The 19,681-nt window shown below is 41.4% G+C and overlaps 1 protein-coding gene across 5 annotated transcripts in view; it reads left to right on the top strand.

Moving 5' to 3' along the window:
- The window catches only part of MAP7 (microtubule associated protein 7), a 296,620-nt gene that overhangs the window by 218,821 nt on the left and 58,118 nt on the right, over nt 1-19,681 (top strand). For 4 of the 5 annotated variants that reach the window (XM_073627341.1, XM_073627342.1, XM_073627338.1 and 1 more), the window contains 4 exons: nt 560-673; nt 3,253-3,410; nt 13,580-13,704; nt 19,094-19,371. In XM_073627341.1, the coding sequence (XP_073483442.1) occupies nt 560-673; nt 3,253-3,410; nt 13,580-13,704; nt 19,094-19,371 (675 nt within the window). The remainder of the gene's footprint in view (nt 1-559; nt 674-3,252; nt 3,411-13,579; nt 13,705-19,093; nt 19,372-19,681) is intronic. The other variant, XM_073627340.1, reaches the window with a different exon arrangement.

Raw genomic sequence — 19,681 nt, 5'->3', positions numbered from 1 at the left:
ACAGCAGGCAACATGGTACTGCATTGCCATGTGTTTTGACGAGCATGAACATATGTGCACTTGCAATATGCATGAGGGCGTCATTAAGAATTTTTGTAAGGTCTGGGAAAGCGCACAATTTACACTTAATATGGGGCTCTCCTACACACTGAAGCCGCCACTGACAGCGCAGCCTGGGACCAAACCAGAGGGCTAGATAGATTAGGCTTAGAATGGGTAGTGGGAGTAGGTTTAGAGTTGGTTAGGTTTTGCCTTTACTTCCACTTTAATCGGAGGACTGCTAAGCTTTACTGGCCCCTTAAAATAGTAAATAGCAAAGATCAGGTCATATTACAAAATGTTGGATTCTCTAGATATATCTTTAAATTCCCAGTGAAATAATGCTAGTCCTATTATAAAATTATTTTTAAATTACTGTAATAAAATTAGTAACATCTTCTAATTAGACGACTCTATTTCTTACATGAATATGGGACAGATATAAGTGTCTGTCCTTGTGTGTCACTGTGCTTTTTACATTGATCCAACTTGTGTCTGATATTATATTTGTGTCATCTAGGTCGGCGACCACAGCTTAGCCTATGGGAGTCCAGTGTGGTGTCAAGACTGCTGACACCAACACATTCGTACTTGGCTAGGAGTAAAAGCACAGCTGCTTTATCTGGAGATGCAGGTAAAATGTTAAGACACATGGCTTGGTGCGTGATATTATTTGACTGATTTTATTACGTTTTTTTTTTTTTAATCACTGAACTCTGTTTATAGGGCCATGTAAGTTTTTTCTGTTTAAGCATACAGCATGGGTGCTCAACCTGTGGCTCTCCAGCTGTTGCAGAACTACAGAAAGTCCCTTGAGGCATGGCAAGCCGTTGACAGTTACAAGCATGACTCGCAGAGGGCATGATGGGATGATAGCATGATGGCAGAGGCAACAACTGGAGGGCCACAGGTTGAGCACCCATAGCATACAGCATGGTTTGGATTTCTATACATGCATGTTTTAGATTAATTTTCCATTATAACTGACCTTTCTGTGTTTGAAAAGGAAGTAATGGGTTCTTCCAGGAGACTATATAGAATGGTATCCTGTGTGTATCCACCATTATGTCATATGTTTAGTTCTGGTTCTCATCCCTCAAATGATACTTGAAATACAGTTGTCTATTTTTGAGAACAAAACCTCATTTTCTTTATAATAAAGTTTGAAAATAATACATTTGAAAAAAAGATTTTCCATTATAAAAATGTTTTCAAGAACAAAGATTACAGCTTAATTTCCTTTTTCTGCTAAATGGCAAATTCATTATTCCATGAAACTATTTTATAAGCCTTGCAAGCAAGGAGTGTCTCACAAAAATCATTAAAACAAAAAAAAGTTTTTTTTGTTTTTTTTTTTTTTTGTTTTTAAACCCTTGTTTCACTATAGAAGGTTTTATCGAATGCACTATTGTGAAACTTCACCACTCTGTAAACAAAATAAAGAGAAGGGGCATGTGCTGCTTACATGGTAGCCGTGTGTTATACCATCTCACCCGTTCACTAGGTTTGTATGGTTTGACCTGAGCTTTTGCTGACCCAGAACATCCATTGGTAGGCTAATAAATGTATTCTTTGAAGTCAAACTTTAGTCAGGAAATTTAAGTCCTGCTTGATCACTTCAGGCTGGCCTCTTTTGCAGGTATAGCTGTGTAAAACATTAAAAATAAATGTCTATACTGGGTAAAACACAGTATTACACTATCTCACCCTGCTCTGCACATGCTCAGTTGCTCTCTATTTTTAAGCACTGCCGAATTTGTAGAGACCGATCTGCTGACAGCTTCAAAGTGGAATTAAACCCTCCTATCCTTTACAGCCAAGGAAGCTGCTTCTGTTTGATCTGTGCCTACCATGGTGCTGCACATGTGATCAGTTATGATACCAGCCATTTGGTGGTTTGGTTGAAGACACAATCAAATGTGACAGTTAGCAATCCCGGCATTCCAGGAATGTAACTGTTTTTTGAAACCGTTAAATCAATGGCATTAGTTCTGCTTTATGATTTACTGCTGCTCAGGGGGTCTGGGCTTCAACAAAATGGCAGCCTCCAGCAAATAGAAACAGGAGCAATGCTGGAGGCAATTTACAGAACACAATAATTTTGGTATCATTATTAATGTGGAATGTATGTTCCTTGCTAAAGAACATTATTTTTTTTATCATGTTGTTATGGGTAAAGTTCCACTGTAAGGAGACCTTACTGTGCATTTTCTAACTGAATTGTTTTGTTATTGAGGACTTTTAAAAGTATATAATGTGTTCATTATACAAGTGTTATATTTGTACCAGACAGTAATGATGATGTATTTTACATGTTTATGCTCTGCCTTTCTGCCTGCTTTGCACTTTTACTGCTGTGTTTATGGTGGATTAGTCTTTAGATATTATTTTCTCTCTTGACTTCTCTTCAAGCTAAGAGGAAGTCTTCTCAAAACTGACTTTCTTCGATGCTGGTGAGTTAAATCACCCATCTCTGGTGGACTCCAGCCGTTCAATCTCAATGCCTCACTCTGCCCACTTGTAGCTGCCATTTTCATAGGGGCTCATTTTCCAATCCAGACTCTCCATACATTTTCCTTTATGGCAATTTATGCAAAAAGATTGAAATTGTTATCGTGATTATATTGATGTAGTGGGCAGAAGCATAAATTCCTGTGGGAGAGTATTGTTGCTAGAGTCCATCAGAAGACCAATTGTCTGGTACAGCCTGCCAATGTCTGCATAAAACCAAAATATCAGTTTTAGGCTGACATTAAACTCGTTAAAATGTTTTGAGATTACTACCTTCACTAGTCGGTGATTCTGTAATTACTGTGGGATAAAGTTTGTGATTACAAAAGCAATTCCAGATCCATCACTGCTAATTGATGCCATTTTTACTTTGTTACTGTCTCAGTAAATCAGAATCATTTGCAGAGGGGATTCTGTAAATGAGAATAAATTGAGCATCGTGCCATTTTTTCATGTTTCCAAATTGACTAAAATGTTGAATTGCCTGCTCATTCAGTAATATTTAGTCCCTGATAATGCTTTAAGGTTACAAATGACAAAAAAAAATCAGGTTGCTGTGATGGTTTTGGCTTGGAATACATTTTCCTGTTGATATTAACAGGCTCTCTCTTCTTTTCAATCTTTTCCTCCTGCCTCATGCTTCCTGCTGTTGTCTTACTCATTGCACACATCTCCATCTATGTTCTATTAAAAACACCCTAGTTATCCCCATTTGTCCTCGTTCAGCATCTTGCAGCCCCATAAGTCCTCAGGCACAAAAGACTCCAACAATTAAAAGTTCAGAGAGACACAAGACTTTCCTTACAACTCCAGAGGCTGTAGCTAGGCGGAGAACCACACACATGGCGGGATCTGGCAGTGTAAGTATAGAAGACTATGTTTCAGATCAATACATTATACACTGAATTTGATTTTTTTCTCTTTCGTTGAGTTGCACCGGATTCAGAGAAATTAACTGCCATCTACAGGAGGATTTGGTCATTCGCTATCGAAAAAGAGTGGCCAGCCTGGTATAACTCTTCCCATTCCTAGCATGCCTCAGTTTTTTACTAGTGTCCTAGGAAGATTGATGCCTTTTCTCTACGGAGAAATGTAACCCCTTCCCGCCGCCGCCTCCCGGCCCTTTAAGAGGTTCTAAATCAGTGTTTCTCAACTCTAGTCCTCAAGGCGCCCCAACAGGTCATGTTTTTAGGCTTTACCATTATTTTACAGAGGGGATTTGATCAGTTTCACTGCCTTAGTAATTACCACAGCCGTTTCATCTGAGGGAAATCCTGAAAACATGACCTGTTGGGGCGCCTTGAGGGCTGGAGTTGAGAAACACTGCTGTAAATGCTAGAAGGCAGAGGCGGGCATTCCGATCATGTGACTGCTGTGATTGGGAGTCCCAGTGGTCACATGATCGGAAAGCTCCCGATCGCAAGTATGCATCAGGAGCTTTCCAGTACCCTCCAGTTACTGTGCTAGGAGTGTGTTGGGAGGGCGCTCTCAGAATATTAATATGTTTACATATGGCCACATATATGTGGCCTCTCTGCATTAAAGCCCACCAGTCGAGAGGCCGCATATATGCATACGGCCCGCAGGAAGTGGTTAACCATTTTCACTAGCAATGTTTTTTTTTTTCTTTGCTACATGCTATCTGAGCTAGTCTATTCATGCGACTGTCTGGATGGGCAAATCTTCAGTATTAGCTTTTGAGACCGTATTTAGACCTTGCTAGGCTGGACAATTGCAAGTCTTGCCTTTTATGATACTTATGGACATTGGGCTATGGGCATTGTGGCACTTTTCAGACCTTGGCATACTGTGTTAGATGCAGAGCGCTTTCCAGGTCCAGGGCTGTGGCACTACCTCTAGTGTTGACCCTGCCTTTTAAGTACTCATTTATGGGTAGGCTGTGTGACTGAGCTTCAAGGAATACTCCTTTTATTAGAACCATTGGGTGCAATTACTAATCATATTTTTTTTTTATTTCCTGGGGGATTAAAGTGGTTGGAGACCCTCTGCACCCAAATAGTCCTATGCAGTCATTAATGTAATATAAACTGATTCATGTACCCCAAAATACAAAAATTGCTGTTTTCCTTCCTTTATTTTGGGTCATTTATTGCCTATCCCATGACCACAATCCTCCCTTCTGAGCCTGAAAGCAGCTGGTGGGCATGTCTCACTTTCGGCTCTCAGTCACTCCCATGAGCCAAACCAAGACTAGGATGAATGGAGGAGCTGCTTCCCCTGTGGGAGTTCTCTCATAAATAACATTGCTTGTGTGTCCTCATTCATGAGAAAGCATGTGACGTGACCAAAGGAGGGGAGGAATGGAACAGGGTTGGGAGAACAAACACTGACAATGGTATGAGGAAGTGCCTGTGTGCAGACATTGTCGGTGGAAGAGAGGAGCATCTTGCCATAGCTCATAGGCTTAGAAACACAATGTAGTCTCTTATTGATGCAGTGCATGCCACGTAACAATTGGAAAAAAGCTGGTAACTTCTACAGGCCCTGTTGCTAGTCTGGGATGCCTTAGAGGCCCTAAGATTTAAAAAAAAAACTTTTCTGGTGGACACCATACTCAAAGATGTTCTGTATAGAGACTGGGAAACACCTGTTAAACTAGTTACACCTTTCAAACATTTTGCAGGTTAATATCCATTTCAGGAGGCCTTTTAAAGAAGTGTCATGACTTAATAAAGCATTACTGTTTCTGTAGAGGGTGTGTCAGTGTTTCCTCTGTTAGGCCATGCATTGCATCCTGCTGTAGCTGTGATGTTAGTCTATCAAACGATGGGAAATGGATTGAACTCTTAAAATGATCAAGTTTCCTTTTATACTGCTGATCTATTCATAGAACACATATATGCTTATGCTGTCTGCCCTACACTACTGCATTAACAGCTTAGTAGATGTCTCCTGCTTTCTTACCCAAATGAGTTTCCTATCTATGAGTGTACAGAGAACTCTTCAGTTGATATATTGGTCTGTAGAGTAGTCATATAAAAAGTTTCCTCTGCGCATGTGCTTTGAAAGTAATTGTTGCTGCAGAGCTGCATTGGACACCTTAATGGATGTCACTGGGGATAAGAGTACGTCTTTCCCCCCAGCAATAGAAATCTAGGTTTCAAGCTGGATCAGGGGGTTAATACTCCAGTTCCTGTAGCAGAAAGATATTCGGGATATTATTCCAACCTTTTCACAGTTCTCAAACCAAAACCGGGTATTCATCACATTTTGGATCTCAAGGTTATAAGTGTCTTCTTTCAGTCCCAAAAATTCCACATGGAATCCATTAGGTCTGTCATAGCCTCCTTCTATCTGGGAGACTTTCTGGCCTCTGTAGAAATCAAGTACCCTACTTGCATGTCCATATTTTTCATGAGTATTTTCACATTGCAGTCGGTCCCTAACATTTTCAGCTCATGGCTCACCATTCGGCCTTTCTTCTGCACACTGTATTTTCACCAAAGTTCTAGCCCCTGTGCTTGCCTTGTTACACTCCCAGGGCATGTCTATTGTGGGATTTATGATAGACCTTCAGTTGAAGTTAGCACAAGTCTGGACTAGCAATTTCATGTGGACATTTCAAACCCTACAACAGTTTGGTTGGATCCTGAACCTTCAGTAGTCAGTGTTGGAGTCGACTAATTGCTTAAAATATCTGAGGCCTTATTCTAGACACAGCTCAGGCAAAATGTTGTATTCCTTGGGAGGAATTTCAAACTCTCCTGTCCTAGAATCGGACTCTCCTGTCCAAGAGTCAACTGACTCCTCGCTTTTGCGTGAGCATCAAAGGGCTCATGGCAGCCACCTGCAACCTTGGACAACCTGACTTGTGGGTCATCTGTTCAGGATCCAGTCAGACAACGCTGCAATTGTGTCACACATCGACAATCCGAAGTCGTGCTGCAGAGAGCGGTACAAAGAATTCTGTCATGGGCAGAACCTCATGTCCCACCCTTGTATGCCATTAACATTCTAGGTAAAGAGCATTGGCAGGTGGACTTCCTCAGCCAGCAGCTCTTTAATCCAGGGGAAAGGTGCCCTACAGCTGAAGGTAGTTCAGCACCTGTGTCTCAGGTGGGGGATGCTGGATTTTGGACCTTTTGACTTCTAGGTTCAACAATAAACTGGATATGTATGTCTCCAGATACAAAGATCCTCTAGTGGAAGAGTGGAGGCTCTGGTGGCATTCTCGGAACAGAACAGCCTGATCTATGCTTTACTTCTCCTAAAGACCACTCCCTTGTCTGTTCTGCAAGATTGAAATTGAGGGCATTCTCGTGATCCTCATGGCTTAGATGGATGTAGTACTCTAACCTGCTCAGACTCCTGGCAGATGCTCAGTGGGCTCTTCCACATTGTCATGATCTTCTATCCCAAGGACCTGCTTACATCCTGCTTCACGGTCACTGGCTTTAACGGCGAATGACTTTTGAATCCCAGGTCTGTAGGACCCTCTGAATTGATTACTACAATGCTTAAAGCTAGGAAGTCCACTTCCCATAAGGTCTACTATCGCACATGAAACCTTGTTTTTGCTTAGTGCAAAGAAAGAAACTTTCATCCTAGAAATGTTTTTGTGGGGTGTGTCCTGAGCTGTTTCAATTCAGTTTGGGTATGCAACTGGCCATGAATACTATCAAGAGTCAGAGCTTGGTGTTTTCAGTCTTGTTCCACAGGCCGCTGGCCTTGTATTCTTTAAGACTTGCACAGGGTGTCTCCCTTGTGTCTCCCCTCTACGTAGAATTGAAATTTGGCTCTTCCAGCACTTAAAAATCTGCCATTTGAACCTATTAATGATAATGCAGTTACTCGCAAGGTTGATTTCCTTGTTACCATCATGCTTTTCTTTCAGTTTTTGGCTGAAGCCATTTATTATCAATCAACTGTGTTTACTCTTTTTAAATCATAATGGCAAAAGAAACTACCCAAAATGACCCTGATCAAAAGTTTACATACCCCAGTTCTTAATACAGTGTATTGCCCCCTTTAACATCCATGACAGCTTGAAGTCTTTTGTGGTATTTGTGGATGAGGCTCTTTATTTTTTCAGATGGTAAAGCTGCCCATTCCTCTTGGCAAAAAGCCTCCCATTCCTGGAAATTCTTGGGCTGTCTTGCATAAACTGCACGATTGAGATCTCCCCTGAGTGGCGCAATGGTATAGAGGTCAGGAGACTGAGATGGCCACTCCAGAACCTTCCCTTTATTTTGCTGTAGCCAATGACAGATCAACTTGGCCTTGTGTTTTGGATCATTGTCATGTTGGAACGTCCCATGCGCAGCTTCCTGCTGATGAATGCAAATGTTTCTCCAGTATTTTTTGATAACATACTGCATTCATCTTGCCAACAATTTTGACCAAATTTTTTGTGCCTTTGTAGCTCACACAACCCTAAAAACATCAGCGATCCACCTCCGTACCTTTCATCATAGGCCTTGTTGACTTCTCTCCAAATGTAGTGTTTATGGTGTGGCCAAAAAGCTAAATTTTGGTCTCGTCACTCCAGATGATTTTGTGCTAGAAGGTTTGAGGCTTGTCTTTGTGCTGTTTGGTGTATTGTAAGTGGGATACTTTGTGGCATTTGCGTAGTAATGACTTTCTTCTGGCGACTCGACCAAGCAGCCCATCTTTCTTCAAGTGCCTCCTTATTGTGCATCTTGAAACAGCCACACCACATGTTTTCAGGGAGTCCTGTATTTCACCTGAAGTTTTGTGGGTTTTTCTTTGCATCACAAACAATTTTCCTGGTAGTTGTTGCTGAAATTTTAGTTGGTCTACCTGACCGTGGTTTGGTTTCAACAGAACCCCTCATTTTCCACTTCTTGATTATCGTTTGAACATTGCTGATTGGCAGATTCCTTGGATATCGTTTTATATCCATTTACTGTTTTATACAGTTCAACTACCTTTTCCCACAGATCCTTTGATAATTGTTTTGCTTTCCCCATGACTCAGAATCCAGAAACGTCAGTGCAGCACTGGATGAAAATGCAAGGGTCTGAAAGGAGTTCAGAAACTCATTGACCTTTTATACACACACACACACTAATTACAAGCAAACAGATCACAGGTGAGGATGGTTGACTTTAATACCCATTCAAACCCCTTTGAGTCAACTTGTGTGCATGTTATCAGGCCAAAGTCAAAGTCAAAGGGTATGTACACTTTTGATCAGGGTCATTTGGGTAGTCTCTGTTGCCATTATGATTTAAAGAGTAAACACAGTTGATTGATAATAAACGGCTTCAGCCAAACACTAACCATGGGCGAAAGAAATGTTTTTGTGTTATCATTCATATTCATTGAAAAATGGCCAAGAAATCATTTTGCCAGGGTACGTAAACTTATGAGCATAACTGTGTGTGTATGTGTGTGTATATATATATATATATATATATATATATATATACACAGTATTACACAAAAGTGAGTACACCCCTCACATTTTTGGAAATATTTTATTATATCTTTTCATGTGACAACACTGAAGAAATTACACTTTGCTACAATGTAAAGTAGCGAGTGTACAGCTTGTATAACAGTGTAAATTTGCTGTCCCCTCAGAATAACTCAACACACAGCAATTAATGTCTAAACCACTGGCAACAAAAGTGAGTACACCTCTAAGTAAAAATGTCCAAATTGGGCCCAATTAGCCACTTTCCCTCCCCGGTGTCATGTGACTCGTTAGTGTTACAAGGTCTCAGGTGTGAATGGGGAGCAGGTGTGTTAAATTTGGTGTTATCGCTCTCACTCTCTCATACTGGTCACTGGAATTTCAGCATGGCACCTCATGGCAAAGAACTCTCTGAGGATCTGAAAAAAGAATTGTTGCTCTGCATAAAGATGGCCTAGGCTATAAAGAAGATTGCCAAGATCCAGAAACTGAGCTCCAGCACGGCGACCAAGACCATATAGTGGTTTTAGGACAGGTTTCACTCAGAACAAGCCTTGCCATGGTTGACCAAAGAAGTTGAGTGCATGTGCTCAGCGTCATATCCAGAGGTTGTCTTTGGGAAATAGACGTATGAGTGCTGCGAGCATTGCTGCAGAGGTTGAAGGGCTGGGGAGTTAGCCTGTCAGTGCTCAGACCATACACCACACACTGCATCAAATTGGTCTGCATGGCTGTCGTCCCAGAAGGATGATGCACAAGATGGTGCACAAAAAAGCCAGCAAACAGTTTGCTGAGGACATGGATTACTGGAACAATGTCCTGTGGCCTGATGAGACCAAGATAAAGGTATTTGGTTCAGATGGTGTCAAGCGTGTGTGGCGGCAACCAGGTGAGGAGTACAAAGACAAGTGTGTCTTGCCTACAGTCAAGCATGGTGGTGGAAGTGTAATGGTCTGGGGTTGCATGAGTGCTGCCAGCACTGGGGAGTTACAGTTCATTGAGGGAACCATGAATGCTGTGACATACTGAAGCTAAGCACGATCCCCTTCCTTCGAAGACTGGGCTGCAGGGCAGTATTCCAACATGATAACAACCCCAAACACACCTCCAAGACGACCACTGCCTTGCTAAAGAAGCTGAGGGTAAAGGTGATGGACTGGCCAAGCATGTCTCCAGACCTAAACCCTATTGAGCATCTGTGGGGCATCCTCAAATGGAAGGTGGAGGAGCACAAGGGCTCTAACATCCACCAGCTCCGTGATGTCATCGTGGAGGAGTGGAAGAGAACTCCAGTGGCAACCTGTGAAGCTCTGGTGAACTCCATGCCCAAGAGGGTTAAGGCAGTGCTGGAAAATAATGGTGGCCACACAAAATATTGACACTTTGGGCCCAATTTGGACATTTTCACTTAGGAGTGTACTCACTTTTGTTGCCAGCGGTTTAGACATTAATGGCTGTGTGTTGAGTTATTTTGAGGGGACAGCACATTTACACCGTTATACAAGCTGTACACTCACTAGTTTACGTTGTTGCAAAGTGTCATGTCTTCAGTGTTGTCACATGAAAAGATATAATAAAATATTTACAAAAATGTGAGAGGTGTACTCACTTTTGTGAGATACTGTGTTTGTATATATACACACACACACACACACACACACACACACACACAGTTATGCTCATAAGTTTACATATTTTAGTGGGCCTGCTGGGATTTTGTTTTGCTGTGTCCCCTTTTGGACATCCCTCCCAACTGTCCTGTGTCCTTCAATGAACAAGAGAAAATAGGATTTTTGTACTCACTTTAAAATCCTTTTTATGGGAGTTCATTGAGAGACACGGCCCCCCTCTCATTTATGGTCTTACTCTTGCCACTGCTTTGTTACAAGACTGAGGCATGCTGGAACTGGAAGGGGTTATAGCAGTGCCCAAATGGTGAGTTAAAAAATCCTGTTTTTGAAATTATTCCAATCTACATAATTCAGAGGATTTTCATACATCTATGTTGGTGTAATTTTTCATTACTAAAATAGCATAGTCTCATCTGAGAATCAGTCATTAATAGTTAGTAATCATTATGTGTTTTATGTATGATGATGTATGCACTGGGTCCATTGAGATATGTTCAAATGATATTGTTTGTCTGTTGAATGCTTTGAATTTCTCAACTACAATTCAGGCATGCCAACAAATACATTTCCTATAAAAGTTACAGTTATGTTAAACCCAAAACCAAAAACTTAATATATTGCAGCTTACCGATCATTAGATGTGATGGCTGCATTTTTGTTAGGCTTTTTCCCCTCTGGTTTCACTTGGTGATCTGCCCAGTAACACACTAAATGTATTAGGGTGTCTACACTCTGGATGAAGGAGCACAGAGAGAGCAACATTGTCAGTCTGGTGGGAGGGGAGTGTTAGATGTACTAGCAGATTTAACCACTTAAAGGGGTTGTAAAGTCTCAATGTTCTCCAAGGGGGCACCCAATGGAGAGGTGGAGCCTGGAGCACAGACAGGGCACCCCAGAAGAGGAGGATCCGGGCTGCTCTGTGCAAAACCCATTGCACAGAGCAGGTAAGTATAACATGTTTGTTTTTTGTTTTTTGTTTTTTAAACTGAACCTTTACAATCACTTTAAGCTCTGAAAATTTTTACCCCCTTCATGACACTGCCATTCTTTGCTATTTGACACTGCGCTACTTTACCTAGCAATTGCACTCTCATGCAACGCTGTAACAAAATATAATTTAATATAATTTTTTTTCACACAAATATAACTTTCTTTTGGTGGTATTTAATCACCACTGTTTTTTGTTTTTTTTATTTTATAAATTAAAAAAGTCTGAACATTTTTGAAAAAGATCTATATATTTTTTACTTTCTGCTATAAAACCTATTCAATAAATAATTGTAAAAAATCTAATTTCTTCATACATTTAGCCACGTGTAAGTTATAGTGTCTACAAACGATGGTATATATACTGAAATATATTTATTTCATCATTTTTTATTTTATTTTTTTTACTAGTAATGGCAGTGATCAGTGACTTATAGTGGAACTGTGATAGTGTGGCGGACAATCTGACACCAACTGACACTTTGTGGGAACTGACTAACTGCCACTGACATCTGCAGTGACACTAAAACAGTGATCAGTGCTAATAGTATACACTTTCACTGTACTAATGACACTGGCTAGGAAGGGGTTAACATCTAGGGGCAATCAATGGGATAGTTGTGTGCCTAACAATGTGTAATATATGCTGTTTTTTTACTACAGATCAATTTGTTTCTTTCCCCTGCTTTGCAGGAAAAGAAACAAGGTGATAATTTCCTCTGTATAGAGCTCTGTGTTGATTGTCAACACAAGTCTCTGGGCTGTGATTGGACACAGGTCCCGGCCATGATTCATTGGCCAGAATCTGCTGACAAACTATCGATATGTCAAATCACGGGGAAGTAAGCGGACGGGGGAACTCCCAAAACCCAGTAACAGGCAGTGACATACGGGTACTTTGCTGTGCCTGTAGGAGCCACCCTGTCGCAGTATATGTATTGCGGTGGGTCAACAAGCAGTTGAAAAATATTAAGAAATTAAGGCCAAATTCCAGCCAACACATTATACATGGCTATATAAAGGTTTTGTATAAATAAATAAATAAAAGCTGATCATTGTAAGCACAGCTGTCAGTGTTAAATGTTTTTTTCTCAACACCCTAACTGCTACATTTGCAGAACAGTTTGTTAATTTGAAAAACAGACTTACTAACTGGATCACCAGGTGAAAATAAATAAAAGAAAGCCCAAAGTAGAAAACTAGTGCAGCCATCACATTTAAAAAAAATGGTAAGCTGCAATTTAATAGAATATGTGTTTGATTTTGGGTTTAATACCGCTTTATTTTTATAGGCATGTAAAGTCTCAATGTTTTTCACCTTAATGCATTCTTACCTGAGCCTGATTCATTCCAGCGCCAAGCACAAGCCCAGCGTCTTCAGCCGATGTCTCTGTCCTCATTGGATAGATAGATAGATAGCAGCAGGAGCCATTGGCTCACGCTGCTGTCAATCAAATCCAGTGACATGGTAGCGGGGGTCGGGGCCGAGTCCCACTGCCTGTGTTGATGGACGCAGCAATGTGACTCAGGAGCGCGCCCACACGGGTACCCCCAGGGAGAGGGGCTCTCCAAGGGGGCACCCAATGGAGAATAGGCTTTGTATGCGACAGTGGTGCTTGACCTAGCTGGCATCCCGCATAGCAGCTAGTGGGATGCTACTGTGTACACAATCAAGAAGTTTAGGTCTGATCAACAGTTATATAATTGTACACAAATTCTTGTGGTGAAGGAAGACTGCATTTTGTTATGAAAATATGTATGGAATTGTAGAATATTAAGGATGGCGGCAGACAAATCATTATCCAGATGTGTGTAAGCTATGTGACTCAACAATTCTTATTTGGCAAATTTATACGTGGATTACCATTTTAAGAACCAAAGACACATCTTAAAGTCTAGTTATCACATATAGACATGCTGCATTCCATGAACACCATTTTACCATATATAAAAACAAACCGTAGATGTACAAGACACTGACAATTTTTTTTTTTTTTTAATTGGAACATAGGGAGAAAAAAAAGAAAAACGAGAGGATGAAAAGGAACATAAATTACTAACGCCTACTTCCACTGTCAAGAGAGCCCATTCTCCTAGAATCCCAAGAGCAAAATCACTAGCAGCTCTATCTGGAGGGTAAGTGTGCAGATTTCACATAGACAGTCCTCATTGACGTGCCACAAATTCATGAATACAAAGCATGATGAAGTGAAACAACACCGCCTTGGGTCTTCTGTGCAGTATTAAGTCCTGACAGCAGGGGGAGCTTAGGTTAAATGTGTTGAATGGGAGCAGCTGGAGGGTGTGGAAAGGTAGAAGGTTGGGGCAGTGTGGAGTTAGGGGATCACAATATTCACAGAACAGGAGTTTGTTGCCCTTCAGTAAACTGTATAGTAACGCTGCCACTAGATAGTAGGTCAAAGCTTTTTGTGGTTTTTGCCTAAGATTAGTCAGATTGCCCCCTGGCAAAAATGTGAAAATGTAGCTGGGTTCAGCTGAGACCATCTTATCAGTGCCATAGTGCCATCTTATCTAAAAGGGAACAATGGAACAAGATTTTTAAACCTATCCTCTTGTATGCCCCGTAGAACAAACACAGTGGCTGCTCTGAGGTGGTACCTTTATAAAGAACATTTTGTTAAAGGGGGGGATTCTGGTCACCGTAATACCTGTGAAATGTTGCCTACACTGGCTATTAAATCTCTGTGCTACTGACAGGTTTACCCACAATGGTCTGTTAAAGTGATACTGTACAAGTAGTTAAATCTCTCAGTAGCAAAAGATGTAATCATCTGTGCAGTCCTGGACTTAGTGTTTGTGTTGATGGGCAAATGCAGCAGTGCATTCAGCCTTCATTTGAAATCAGGTGGAGGAATTTTTAGGATCCTCTGGAGTTCGATGGGTGCGTTCAATCTGCATTCGACCTATTTCTAAGCTGTATTAACCTCCTTGTTTCTGTTTTTGCATTTTCCTTGATTTGTGTGGGAAAAGAAAATGCTATGATGTGAGTAAAATCTCATTGAGGCAGGCCCTAAAACACTTGGCAAAAAGGCCGAAAGACGCATCCTTATGGCAATGTTGTTGGCTTTGTGATTTTTTTTTTTTTGTTTATTATAGTTTATATAGAATATATAGACACAGTCTGCACGGTGTAATAGTTGGTCCCCCAGGTTTCAATCGATACCTTCCACGTTCAGAGGGCCAAAAGACTCAAGATTACCTACTGTACATTGAATAGGGGGGGAGTTTGGGACTTTGAATGAAGCACACAGTGTGTGCGCCTCCATCAATGGCGTCCCTAGGGGGGGCCCTGACCCCCCCAACATTATGCTGTGCCCCACCATGTGCCCCCCAATAAAAAAAAAAATATTTTTTTCTTTTACAAAAAATCAATGTCTAAGAGGGAGAGAGTCCCCAGTCAGCTCCTGCGGGTGATACCTCCCCCCTCCCTCTGCTTGCTGACACTGCATAATGCGAGCGCTCACACAACCACGGCCTTCCGATCTGCTCCTTACCCTGCATCCTCATTGGCAGGGAGAAGAGCGAGTTGCAGGAAGGACTCCACCAGGACTCTCAGTTACTGAAAAAACAGACTGATTTCTCCCATCCTTAGGACAGGAGAACCAGCCTGTAAATTCCAAGAGATGCCAGACCAGCGCAGTCAATAGCAGGGGCAGGACAGCAAGAGGAGGCTGGGGAACCCCACAGTGGCAGAACACCAGGGCCCGGAGGCAAGACAAGCTTTGCAACCCTGATAGTTCTCCCACTGCTTTGGATCCTTATATTTTCTTGGTATGCCGGTGACATACAGTATATCTCTTGTTTTCTGCCACCCTGGGGGGCCCCAATACAGTAGGAAGGGAGCTCACTGCAGAACATGTGAAAGGGCAGTTGTGAGGTCGTAGTAAAGGGCCCCAGGATATATATATATATATTATATATATATTTTTTTTTGCATTTTATAGTAGCCCCCCTACTTTTGTCCCTGTCCCCCCATGTGCCCCCCCTAAATATGAAAGCTGGAGACGCCACTGACCTCCATCCCTGGTTCAGGTATGAGAAAAAAAAAGGTGGGACTTTAAATGAGGCTATTGATTTGTGGGGGTGAGATAATTAAAAAGTATATTCAGTTGGCATATTGAGTCTGACAATACATAACAATGATGCACTTAGTAAAAAAAGTTTAATATGTATACACACACATGTACATGGTATTGACCTCATGAATACGTTACATATACATATCAAAGGGATGGCATATAAAATTGACGAGATTTAATATGGATAAAATGAATTAGGTGCAGTGCTTTGTAATTTAGGTGCAAATCTAGTAAGCCTATACAACCCCGTTGTTTAGGAAGTGTAAGCGGCGCATGGCGCATCCTAACTGCCTTGTCACTTCATATGAATTTGGTCAACGTCGTACACAGAGAGAGATGAAAAAGGACTGGGGAATTCTAATGGGGGTAGTCTGTATAAGATATAGTATCTGAGGAAGTGAGGTAATTTTAAAGGTGTTTCATCTGCCAAACCATGTCAAGGTAAGATTAAGCCACAGTTGGAGGTCTGTGCGGACTCTGGCAAGTAGGCTTTATTAAGCATGACCAGATCGGGGGTGAGTCAAATGCCCAGATATCTTAAGGTGGAGGAGGGCCATTGGAAAGGGAACAAACGTTGTAGAATAGCATGACCGCCTGATGGGAGTGAAATGTTTAAGGCTTCAGATTTTGAATAATTTATTGAAAAGTTGGAGATCTTCCCGTATTGGGCAAACAATTGGAATAGAGCAGGAAGGGAGGACTCTGGATCCGTAATAAAGAAAAGAAGATCATCTGCGTAAGCAGGGATCTTGTATTCAGTAGACGAGAGCTGTAGTCCCTAGATGGACTGCTCCGCTCTAACCTTACAGAGGAGGGGCTCAAGGGTCAGAATTAAAATCAGGGGGGGATAAGGGACAGTCCTGTCTAGTATCATTGGATAAGGGGAAAAAGGAAGAAAGAAAGGATTTTGTTCACCCAGACAGCAGCTATAGGGCAGGAGTAGAGGGCGAACATCCATGCCAACATAGGACGTGGGGGCATGCAGGAACTACCAGTTCACCCAGTTGAAGGCCTTCTCTGCATCGGTGGATAGAAGAATAAGTGACTGGGCCCCTGATCGGGCAGAGTAAATCAGATCCATTCCCTTTGTGGTATTGTCCAGCGCCTCTTGTTGGGGGGATAAACCCCACCTGATCAGCATGGGTGAAATGAGGAATATAAGGGAAGATTAGCAAGGATTTTTGAGAATATTTTGAGGTCCAAGTTAAGAAGAAGCTATGGGATGATAGTTGCCACATAGCGTATGATCTTTGGTTTCGGAAGAACTGCAAGGTGAGCCCATAATGTATCCTGAGGGAGTGGGTGGCCTTTGGGTATAGAGTTAAAGGCTTTCGGAAAATACAGGGAGATAATCTGACGAAAAGATTTGTAGTAACTGAGGGGTAGACCGTCAGGGTCTGGAACTTTGCCTGGTTTAGAATAGTATAATGCAATATCTATTTCCACAGCTGTGATCAGTAGCTCCAGGTTCACTGATGATTCTAAATGTGACTTATCTGTCTAGCCTCTACCAAAAATTGTTAAATACAGGGGGTCCCCGGGTTACAAACAAGATAGGGACTTTAGGTTTGTTCTTAAGTTGAATCTGTTTGTAAGTCGGAACAGGTACATTTTTTAAGTGTAGCTCCAGCCAAAAAATCTATTTTTAAGTTTTGTAGATAGCATAGGGAAGGGTTATCACCCCTGTAACATTTGTTTTGCTGTCTGTGCCCCTGTTCAGAAGATTTCACCTCACTTTCTGTCCCAATGACAATTGGATTTTGAAAATTTGGGGTTATTAGGGAAATAAGGATAGGTGATAAAGCATCAGTGGAGACACCTTTTTCCCATATTAACTCTTACAGGAGTGAATTTCCCTTCCTAGGGGTAGATTTCCTCTCACTTCCTGTTGTCTCCCTCCGTTTGTAAGTAGGAGTCGTTTGTAAGTCGGATGTTTGTAAGTAGGGGACCCCCTGTATAGTACCTGTGTTGCAGGCATCAGTGTGTTTGGCAAACTGTGGCCTAAAGCCTCCTAGTGTTATGCATATAGCCAGCCTGCTATGTTCACAAGGAAACTACTTGTAACTGCACTTAGTATGGTGCTTTTTTTAGCCAAATGAAGAGCACCATTTTTATCTCTAAAATGTGTTTTCTAGTAGTGGTTAGTAATAGCTTCATCAGAACTGCAGTCTTTTTTATATGCCCATCTAGATGGTGAAAATCAACACAATCAGGCCCAGCAGGACAGGTATTGCATTCAATTTATCTTTAAGGATAGGCTGCAGGGGCAAACATTAGTTGAACTGCACTGAACGAGTACTTAAGCTATAAGCATGGTGCATTGGTAATTCTTGTTTCCTTGAGTAAAGGTTCACTGTTTACATTATTTGGAAAAATTAGGATAAAACTTGTCCTAATTGTTATCACTCCCCTCTCTATTAGGAGTGCCAAGCCAAACTTTCCTGTTTATAGAACACTCTTGTCTCACAGGTGCAGTGAAAGTGTAAAAGTCACTTTATCAGCATCATAGCTAGGCAGCCAGAATGTACAAGACGATGGCATACTTCCTATGCACTCATAGATTGTGTGTAATCCAGAGCTCTTATATAAATGTATCAATGCTAAGACAGACCAATTGTTAGGGGTGGTACTGCCATAGATGCCCTTTTCAGTTTTTTTCATCTGTAGAACAAACAGCAGGTCTCAGGATAGCCGAGTAAATGAGAGAAGTGGTGTATGTCACAGAACAATCTTGCTTCATAAATGAGTAAAATGAGTTTTACTGGAAAAGCACTTTAACTTTCCCCTCGTTGGCTTTGTGGTCAGTATTTTACTTCTTCCCATAAATATCGGATATCTCTTGTATGGTACCTGTGTTGCAGATGTAAGGCAAGTACCCTTGGGTCACCACTGTCATTGTTTCAGTTGGCAATTGTCCAGACTATGTTATCCCTATCAGTCTTTTTTAGGTTGCATGTCTACCAGTCCTTCTGAATAATTGCAGACACACCAAGCCCAAGTCGATCAACCAAGTTTGATTTTTTTTTTTTTCTTTCCCCAGGCATATTGCTGTTTTTTTATCCCACGAGAGGTCATGTCTGTAGGGTGCACCCCCTACCCTCTCAATAGGTACAAGCTTTATATGCTTGATGTGATTGTTCATGTTTATGCCATTATTTTCCATTACAGTGATTATTAGCAGGTGAGATGATCAGTGTGTCCAGGTAGTTTTATCTTGTTTCCAAAATCTGAAAGAAAAGATGGCTACTTGCACAAGCACTCCCATAGAACATGAGCAATTATGTGTCAGTCAGTGGTGGTTACTGGTGAGCATACCACTGCAGGGACAGGAGCTCCAATTTGGACATATTTTTGTTGGGTTTAAAGGAATATTAGAATAACAATGTTAAATCTGGTTTTATGCCTTTCAATTTTTCTGATTTCAGACATCAGCAGAAGTCATCAGTCACTTTATCTAATGCAGCTAAGCCAGCACCATCCCCATCTAACAGTTCCAAAGTGGTAACTACCCCTCAGCGCCCACCATCACCTGGAAATGTCCGACCAGTGAAAAAGGAAAGCAAAAAAAAGACTGAAGACAAGCAGGCTGAGGTCACAGCTAAGGAAAACACAGAGCCTGGGAATCCTTTACCAGCAGATGTAGAGCAAACTAAGGAGGAAAGGCTTCGCAGCCCAAGTCCTGTTACAAACGAAACTGTACAAGGTACTGAGACTTTTTTTTTAACAGGTCATTATTAACGGGTAGTGGAGCAGCTGCCTGGGCCAGTTAGTAAGAATAATGCTTTCAGTTCTTTGTAGTCATGTGGACCAAGCCAAACATTCATATCAAAGGTGAACTATGATACATTGCTGCATTCCTCATAATATATCAATGTTAATGGTTTACTTTGAGAAAAAGGAATTAGAGCAGTTTCTTTTGTAAATGTTAAACATTAGAGCACACAAGGTACAAACAGAAAAGTGTATATAGGCTACATGTCTAAAAACAGCCTATGTGGAGTTTGGGTGTTTTA

This window comes from Aquarana catesbeiana, linkage group LG04, assembly GCF_042186555.1.
Source record: "Aquarana catesbeiana isolate 2022-GZ linkage group LG04, ASM4218655v1, whole genome shotgun sequence".
Classification (NCBI taxonomy): domain Eukaryota; kingdom Metazoa; phylum Chordata; class Amphibia; order Anura; family Ranidae; genus Aquarana; species Aquarana catesbeiana.
The sequence above is the reverse complement of the archived record's forward strand: the minus strand, read 5'-3'. Positions and strand labels throughout refer to the sequence as shown.